Genomic DNA, 8,963 nt, shown 5'->3' with positions numbered 1-8,963 from the left:
CAGCCTGACAGAGCCCAGACTGCCTGAGTCTCTGACTAGTCTCAGACTCTGAGGAGTCTGACTAGTCTGTGACTGTTGTCACTGGTCAGACATGATGGCAGGCAGCAGCAGGGAGGGACACAGTGGGGTCTGAATCCCAGACATGGGCTGCATCAGGCACTGCAGCATTGTATATGGGCCATATGCAATGCTGCAGTGCCTGCTGCAGCCCAGTTCTGTGTGGGCCGCTCCCATCCCCCCCCAGCCCCATATACAATGCTGCAGCCCTGTGGTCTGTGTGGGCCGCACCCACTCCCCCACCCCCATATACAATGCTGCAGCCCTGTGGTCTGTGTGGGCCGCACCCACTCCCCCACCCCCATATACAATGCTGCAGCCCTGTGGTCTGTGTGGGCCGCACCCACTCCCCCACCCCCATATACAATGCTGCAGCCCTGTGGTCTGTGTGGGCCGCACCCACTCCCCCACCCCCATATACAATGCTGCAGCCCTGTGGTCTGTGTGGGCCGCACCCACTCCCCCACCCCCATATACAATGCTGCAGCCCTGTGGTCTGTGTGGGCCACTCCCATCCCCCCCCCCACCCCAACCTTTTATATGTGCTACATGGAATGGGGGGGGGAGCTACATGAAACTTGGGGAAACGGCTGCGACGGGGGGGAAGATATTGGATGCGAGGGGGGCACGACGTGGGGGGGACGTGACGTGGGGGGGACGTGACGGGGCTGAGGGCGGGCGTGACCGGGGGGGGGGCGACCACTGACAGTGCCTAGGGCAGCAGAAACTCCAAATACGGCCCTGCTCATATGATCATTGTGCTACTGTGGTCATGTGACCGCTGAATGAAATAGAGGCAATGCCTGCAGACTAAAATGGGTCAGGTCATTGATGCGCTCATCAGTAATCTGGCAATCGTGCCGTGGTCTAGTCTAATCACTGTGACATTCCGCATCATCCTTTATGGTATATTTCTCATCAATTTGCACCATTGACATGTCTATATATTTTAAAGCTATCCTGACAGACCTCAACACTCTCCCTTTCCTCTTCCCCCCATTATTTTATTACCTGTTACATTGTTAAATTGGCCCCCTGCGTGGGAATTTAATGCTTTCTTCTTTTCTAGAGGTGCACTGCAACAGCTCTTTAATTAAACTTTTATGATAATACAAATAACTTTTCTAAAGTACTGACATAAAGAAGGCAAGCCGTATATTTAATACTTTGTGAAAAAAACTTTATTTAATACCTTATAAATAATATACATGATAAAAAAAATAATTGTTTTAATTATGCTAAAGGAGAACCTTGTGATTGGGCCACATAAATCAGCAGAGTTTACCAACTTTTCCAGGCTGAACATAAATTGATGAATCATTTATCTAATTCCGTTAACCAGAAAGTACATACATGATTAGTAACTGTACAAATAAGGCCCAAATGGGACTTTTTTAATAGAGAAACCACAACACTGTGCTTGATCCAACATGTGAAAGATCCAAGTGGTGTTCAGCAGTCTCCTTAGACTTATTGTATGTGCACCCAGCGCACACATGAATCACTCGCATATCTTTCTTTGACAGATGTTGCCTTGTAATCCTAGTCTGACAACTATCCTCTCAACGATGAATACAATCACAGAAGATAAATATACATAAATATTCACACCCAAACTAAGACTTATTGAACATACACTATATATACACTATCGTTTGTTGAGGCTTTAAACAACCGTTTTGCATTGGGCAGGTTAGAGGACTCTTCGTAAACATCTGAATTCACAGTTTTTTCTTTTCTCTTTTCAGCTACAAATTATTGCAAATACTAGAGATATTTTGCTTTTACTGGAGCAGAAGTGATAGCTGTGAGCTATCTGGGATACTTTCTAGATTTTCTACCATCTGTATTACACCCTGAATTTGGTCTTTCTGTAGGATGTCTCCAGCATTGGACAAGAATTTCTTCAGCAGAGATTCTCGGCTCAAAGGTTTCCTCCAGTGCCCATAAAAAGTGTCACATTTTCCACTGACCACATCTCCATTTTTCAGCAGCAGGGCCACTTCTCCATACATCTTATCAAAGTTGGCTTCATTGTCCTGTGGGTGCTCCACTACCACTTTGCTCAGGAGATTATGGATTTCCTTACGAAACATTTTGTCGTCATGGAAAGACTTAATGTTGACTTCACCATCCAGTAGTGCAGTACAGGCATTGAACTGGAAGGAGTGACGAGCCTGATGTTCAGAGTCAGGGTAGGGTCTATTGATATATTTGGAGACTGGAATTTTAAGAACAATAGTCTGAATGGCAGATGGGTCAAATGATCCATACTGCTCTTCAAACCTGCTTCTCACCGAGACAGCAGCATCAGCTATCCAGTGCATTCCTAGATGGGCTGGAAAAGACTTGAAAGCAATGTCTTGCTTCTCAAGAAGAAACTCATACTGCTTTCCAGGTGAAGCAAGAGCCTTCGGCTGGTAATCACCATAAAAAGCACTAAAACCAGAGCATCCAGGCACATCATCAAGTATGAGAGAGTTGGCCTCCATACCATTAGCAGCCAGAATGGCGGCTTCAAGGCCTAATCTAGTAGCGTTGCCAATGTGTAATGGCTTAGCTAGAGTGGCAGCATTTGCCATTGGAGCACCAGCAAGAGAGGCTGCGATCGCCAGGGCATGGGTACATTGATCTTTATCTAGTGCAAGAAGTTTGGCTGAAGCTGCTGCACTTCCCATGGTGCCAACGACAGAAGGTGGATGAAACCTGTATTAAGGATACATTTCATGAATTAGTTCCAATAAATTAAACAACGTAACAGTTTTCTTAAGCAATGATGAATAAATAGGGCTAACTACTCACTTTTTAGGAATATTCTTTGCTTCACTAGAGAAACTCATCAGTCTTCCCTGAATTTCAATCCCCACATTGAAAGCTGTCAGGAGATCTTCACCACTAACTCTTCTGTCATTTGAAAGCATCTGAGACAGTGCCAGGATGGCAGGAAGCACAGCGCCTGATGGGTGGGTGGCAGGGTGCCATGTGTCATCAAAGTCCATAGAGTGTACCTGTGTGAATGGGCAGATTAGCTATATAAGCTTTATTTTGTGCTATGGTTAAAAGGGTTGTCCGGTCATGTGATAAAAGTCTGCAGTCACTCACTTCTGAATCATTACAGCATTCACACTGCCTGTTGTCAGGATTGTCCGGAGTTGCCGGTAAAAGCGGGCAGTCAAGTGACCGCAAGTATGCAGTTTTCATACTTCCGGCCACATTCCAACTAGACGTGCTTGACTTCACTCAATGCAATTGAACTGAGCAAGGCCAAGTATGTCTAGTCAGCATGTGACTGCATTATGCAAATCACTGCTTGCTTTTACAGGCAACATTGGGGAATCCTGATAGTGTGAAGTGTGTATGCTGTTAGGATTCAGAAGTCTGCAGTCATGTAGAGTAACTGCATGCTTTTATTACAAGATGGGACAACCCCTTTAATAAATGTTTACTAGGTAATACGGATTATTATCTTATATTTATTATTACTAAACCTTTTTTTAATATATACTTACAGCAACGCCATTGGCATAGGCGGCCAGGGTTGGTGAAAGCTTTAAACCTTTTTGGCCGTAGACTGAACAAAAGGAAGAATTTCCAAAGGATGAGAAGTGCAGATCCTAAAATAATGAATAATATACAGAATAATTTAACCATTACAATTTTTCTATGATAAATATACAATTATAGATACACAAAAAAATGAGTGCCAGATCACTTGTGTAACTAAGAACGTGGCACTGACATACCTAATACTTCCATGTTCTTCAATACAAACATTTACAGTATAACTCTACCTTACACCTATATCTGGGGGTGCATCTATTTCTGTATAATTTGGAGTCACAAAAAAAATATTACAAGAACTATCCATGTAAGCGAAGGAAAAAGGTCTAGCTGTACTGCGGTCAGAATCACAATCTACTGTATTTTTGTTTAGTATGTGCTCCTTCTAAATGTACCTCTAAAATCCCATAGGACATTGTTGTTACTTTACCTGGCAGTATTTCACCACAATCTTAAAGACGTGTGTTGTGCTGCCAACCAGTCCCACACCAATGTTGTCCAGTATCATGCGTTTACTTCTGTGACGGACGACATCAGACAGATGCTCAGGGCGGATCCCATTGATAAATGATGCAAAACTGTTGGTTACTGTGTCTTCCAACTGGTTTCCAATAATCACTGAAAGTAAACGTATCCCATCATTAAAAGTCTGCTGATCCTCTATTGTTCAGTGATATTCTCACATTCTTCTTACATTTCCTTGTCTAATCTGTGTTTGATACAACTTTTAGAAAGTCAGTCGCTGCATTACTATCATTCTGGCCTTATGATACAAGGTCACATTAGGGCAAAGATAGAACTTTGGGGGTAACATGATAACTATTTACCTTTCACAGCAGACTTGTGAATATGTCTTGATAGTTTATGAAGTTTCTCAGTGTTCTAGAAGAAAAAGAAACATTGTAACTAGAATATTTGCTGGAGAGCACCCTACATTCATGTATTTACTGTACCTACTGGGTACACCTTGTCGTGGTGGGATGGCTTTTATTATTTTTTTTTTATTAAAATAGCATTAACTAAGTACCCTATGGTATTTACATGTACTATTACCATTTACTTGCTGTCAGATATATGCTCTTTTGTTTTCTTGGGTTTTGTCTATGAAATGGCCACAGTGTGAATATATATACCAGCTTATAGTTCAGCTTAGTTTTTTGGTTTTGCCATTCACATATTTATGTCACATTACTATAGCACATGCAGAGCAACTGTTCTAGTATGAGAAAGTGACAACTATGATTCTCTAATTTAGTACATATATGCACAGTTAACATTCAATGTAGTGTTGTTCCATTCCTCCATTATTCCTCCATTATTCCTCCATTATTCTTTTTGTAAATGTATGAATCAATAGACATTTGAGTGTTATCACCCAATAGGAGTCAGCACTGTATGAACAGTATTTGACTGTGTAGAGACATGCCTTATAAGAGGAATTGTAACAATTAGGGCCCAATTCATTATAAGGAATCTGTCATTAGATTCATGCTGCCAGAACCACAGGTAGCATTAATCAGAGCCTGACTGTGCGAGTGCAGCCAGTTATGTCTTTATATGAAATGTTTCAGTGTTTCAAAGAAAACATAGTTTGAAGATCCGGCTGGTGACTATAGTGTGTGACCTGACTAGTCCGGTACAGCCCCTGCCTGGCTTCTCCTTGCTCCACTCCATTTGATTGACAGGTCTCTCCCATATATTAGGGACTATAGTGTGTGACCTGACTAGTCCGGTACAGCCCTGGCCGGCTTCTACTCGCTCCACTCGATTTGATTGACAGGTCTCTCCCATATACTAGGGACTATAGTGTGTGACCTGACTAGTCCGGTACAGCCCCTGGCCAGCTTCTCCTTGCTCCACTCCATTTGATTGACAGGTCTCTCCCATATATTGGGGACTATAGTGTGTGACCTGACTAGTCCGGTACAGCCCCTGGCCGGCTTCTCCTTCCTCCACTCCAGTTGATTGACAGGTCTCTCCCATATATTGGGGACTATAGTGTGTGATCTAACTAGTCCGGTACAGCCCCTGGCCGGCTTCTCCCCGCCCCCTCCAGTTGAATGCCAGGTCTCTCCCATATATTGGGGACTATAGTGTGTGATCTGACTAGTCCGGTACAGCCCCTGTCCGGCTTCTCCCCGCCCCCTCCAGTTGATTGACAGGTCTCTCCCATATCTTGGGGACTATAGTGTGTGACCTGACTAGTCTGGTACAGCCCCTGGCCGGCTTCTCCCCACCCCCTCCAGTTTATTGACAGGTCTCTCCCATATATGTATATATGGGGAGGAGTGAGGAGAAGCCAGGCCAAGAACATCATCGGACAAGTCATCTCTTTCCTACCAGAAATGTCCACGGCGCATATTTCTGTTGTGATGTACCCTACCCCTGTAGCATACATTATGATGAATTTGTCAGGCTGCTTGGCCACACCCCATTCCTACTAAGCTCCACCTACTTTTCAAAAAGTTGGCAGAATTGAGTGGGACTGATGTAAAAATGGCAAAAATCACAACATTTTTTAGCAAATTCAAGTTGTGCAAAAACATTGTGACATTACAATCAGTTTTATGCCTGAATTCTAGCAAAAAGCTACTTTTCTTATTACTAGTTTCTTCTTACATTTACAGGAGAAATACCAGGTGAACAGCACAAATCTGAGTTCTAAGGAATAAATATTTCATGACGAATGCAAGTATTTACTAAAACAGGTCAGGAAAGCTGACGGATCCTCTAAAACTGAAGGAAATAAAAATAAGCCTTCGTAAGATGCTATTCTGAATGTGCCATAAAAATTATGTCTTCTAAAGAAATAACAGGATGAGCTGCATATACAATAGAGAGTACCTAACTTATCTAATAAGTTCATACGTTAATTTCTATCATATATTTTCACATTTTAATATAAAAGTGGAAATGTATAAAACATATGTAATATAATAATTAGAATTATATTAATTATTATATTCAAATATGTATTGCAATAATTATTGATTATTATTAAGTTAATTATAGTTAATATATAAAAATATATATGTAAAAAATAGTGCAATTTATTCGATAAAATGCTAGTGATGCTATACGAAAAGCAAGAAGAGACTAACAAGTATTTTCCTATAGCATCACTAGCATTTTTTCTAAATTTAGAAAACTGAATTTGAGTGTAATACTTGATCCAACCAATAGAGGGTGCTCCATCTTCACACCTCTTGTGAAATGCAAGTGATGGAAATATTAAAAAAAAATTGCAATGTATTTGTATACAATTAAATGAATTTGTTTAAACAAAATAAACATTGAATATTTTGCTTAAAATGTTTAAAAAACAGCATGAATTTCCAAAATAAATGCAGAAGAAAGAAATGTAGCAAATAAATAAATGTGGGGAAATGTGTTCTCTTGCTGAAATGCAAATGTGTCATGCATAGAATAACACAAAATAAAGCAATAATAATTATACCATACTGTTTTTGCAAGTTTGAAATATTATATATTCATAGCATATCCACAGGTGGATTTCAGTGTTAGAGAATGAAAATGTGAATAATAAGAAATATATCTATTTATATGGGTATTCTTATGGATGTAAATGTGGGAGAAGAAAAAAAGGCAGTTTTAAGAAAATTAACTGAATCCTCTTATAAATCTCACTTACATTGACAAGTGCGGAAAGCATGGTGAGGGCTCTGGAGCAGTCTGAGCTGTGATTTGTGAGCTGCGGTTTTGCTGTTTTGCTGTCTAGTGTCTCTAGTTCTGTCCAGAGACATTTATTTGGTCCATATATATCATCTGAATCCTTACATCATTGTCATGCCAAAGGAAATAGGTGGAGTTAACTTAAGAATTTACACCCAGGAAATACTGTAGGAAGTAGAGTCGCTGACACCTTAACAAGCTTTTACTCTTCAGTACGTCACTACAATCATTATCTTGTAGGTCTCTGTTTTTCAAGATTCAGTTCCTCCTGAAGAGTCATTGTCTGATGTAACCATGATTATAATGGAGTCTGGTGTTAAGCCTCAGGGAACTTTGTAATTAGAATGCACTAAACACTTTACAGTAACCTCATGTAATTTTTCTTTCAAACTTGCTTAGCAGGTTATTTTGAATTTTACCAATGACGTCTAATTGTTATCTTAGGGTTCTTTGACATGTAAAGATTAGTAAAAATGACCGCTGATTCCTGATATAGTGAGCTGGCGATATTCAAACAACAAACATTTTAATGTAACAATGATAGTATGTTTCTTTGTCATTTTACTTCAGAAATCACTTATCTTTCTGCATGTTCCCTCTGCTAATGACTAGAACACGGCTATTTACAAGAGGGGGTATAATGCTGACAAACTATAGTTCTTATCATATCATAAAACAAGGTGACTAATATTTTATGCCTCCAGGCTCCATCTTGATTCCTAGCTGTCATCTCCCAATGTATTACTACTTTGCTCTTCTCTTCTATCAATCCCATAATACGTCAGGACAGCATCACATGGGCAGCTGCAGATTCGCCTGCTAAGAACATATTGTGATTATTGTTTAAATTCTTCTAAAATAAGTAAGATTATAAGTAAACACTCAATGAGGCTGAACTGTCATTAAAACGATGTGGCAGGAGATGTAGAATCATCACCATTAACTGGGATAGGAGTTTCTGTCCCCCCCCCCCCCACTACCTCCGTGGAAAAAAATAATAGGTTCAGCCAATACAGAATCATCATACAGGCAGTTGTGGTTACTGAGATGCTGACCCCCTTGAGAAAATATAAATCCAGGGGGAGTGGTCACCATGTGATGACATGACCTGTATGAAGATGAAATATTCATGAATTTCCTGATCGGAAAAATAAACAAACAACTAAATGAAGTAATACTAGATGATTTTTATGAATTTGAGAACTTGTAACAAAATGAAAAAAAAAAGTGCGATACTTTAAAGGTAGGGGCGGACCTACCGCCAATGCAGTGCCCTGTGGTGCAGGCAGCTAATGATGAGGGCAATCTGGTCTGCTTCTTGGAGTCCCAGGCTATGCGGGGCCCATGGCCAGATTGCCCTCATCATATGCGGTGGGCAGGGAGCGATCCCTGCAGCTCTACTGCTGACAGGAGGAAAATGGCAGCGAAGCTGCAGGGATCCGTCCTCACCTCTGCTTCCAGCCCAGCGCTTCCTCCCTGACATAGACCCGCGCTGCTTGATCACATCATCATGCAGCGCGTGTCTGTGTCAGGAAGACAGTTACCAGAGATGAGGAGGATGCTGCAGGGGAGCGAGCTAAAAGATAAGTTGTGTGTGTGTTTTTTTTTGTTTGTTTTTTTTATACTGAAATGCTAGGAGAACAAAAGAATGA

General features: G+C 41.1%; 1 protein-coding gene across 1 annotated transcript; it reads right to left on the bottom strand.

Moving 5' to 3' along the window:
- Window positions 1–1,215: 1,215 nt before the first annotated feature.
- On the bottom strand, window positions 1,216–7,418 carry LOC141153188 (cis-aconitate decarboxylase-like). The gene is made up of 6 exons (XM_073637889.1): window positions 7,271–7,418; window positions 4,446–4,500; window positions 4,049–4,236; window positions 3,567–3,671; window positions 2,860–3,065; window positions 1,216–2,763 (listed from the first exon to the last, which is right to left on the bottom strand). Exons 1-6 carry the CDS (start codon window positions 7,289–7,291, stop codon window positions 1,842–1,844), a joined length of 1,497 nt encoding a protein of 498 aa, XP_073493990.1. The 5' UTR covers window positions 7,292–7,418; the 3' UTR covers window positions 1,216–1,841.
- Between the last annotated feature and the right edge of the window lie 1,545 nt (window positions 7,419–8,963).

This window comes from Phyllobates terribilis, unplaced genomic scaffold (genome assembly GCF_046119375.1).
Source record: "Phyllobates terribilis strain yellow unplaced genomic scaffold, ASM4611937v1 Scaffold_7__3_contigs__length_470593459, whole genome shotgun sequence".
Classification (NCBI taxonomy): Eukaryota; Metazoa; Chordata; class Amphibia; order Anura; family Dendrobatidae; genus Phyllobates; species Phyllobates terribilis.
Note: the sequence above shows the minus strand (reverse complement) of the source record. Positions and strands in the feature narration are given on the sequence as shown.

Excerpts from the sequence above, each read along its gene's own strand:
- LOC141153188 (XM_073637889.1), bottom strand. The coding sequence starts at position 7,291 with ATGCTTTCCGCACTTGTCAAT. Across the intron at positions 4,501-7,270 it reads TGCTTTCCGCACTTGTCAAT|AACACTGAGAAACTTCATAA; the intron begins GTAAGTGAGATT and ends TTTTTCTTCTAG. Across the intron at positions 3,672-4,048 it reads TTGTGGTGAAATACTGCCAG|GATCTGCACTTCTCATCCTT; the intron begins GTAAAGTAACAA and ends TCATTATTTTAG.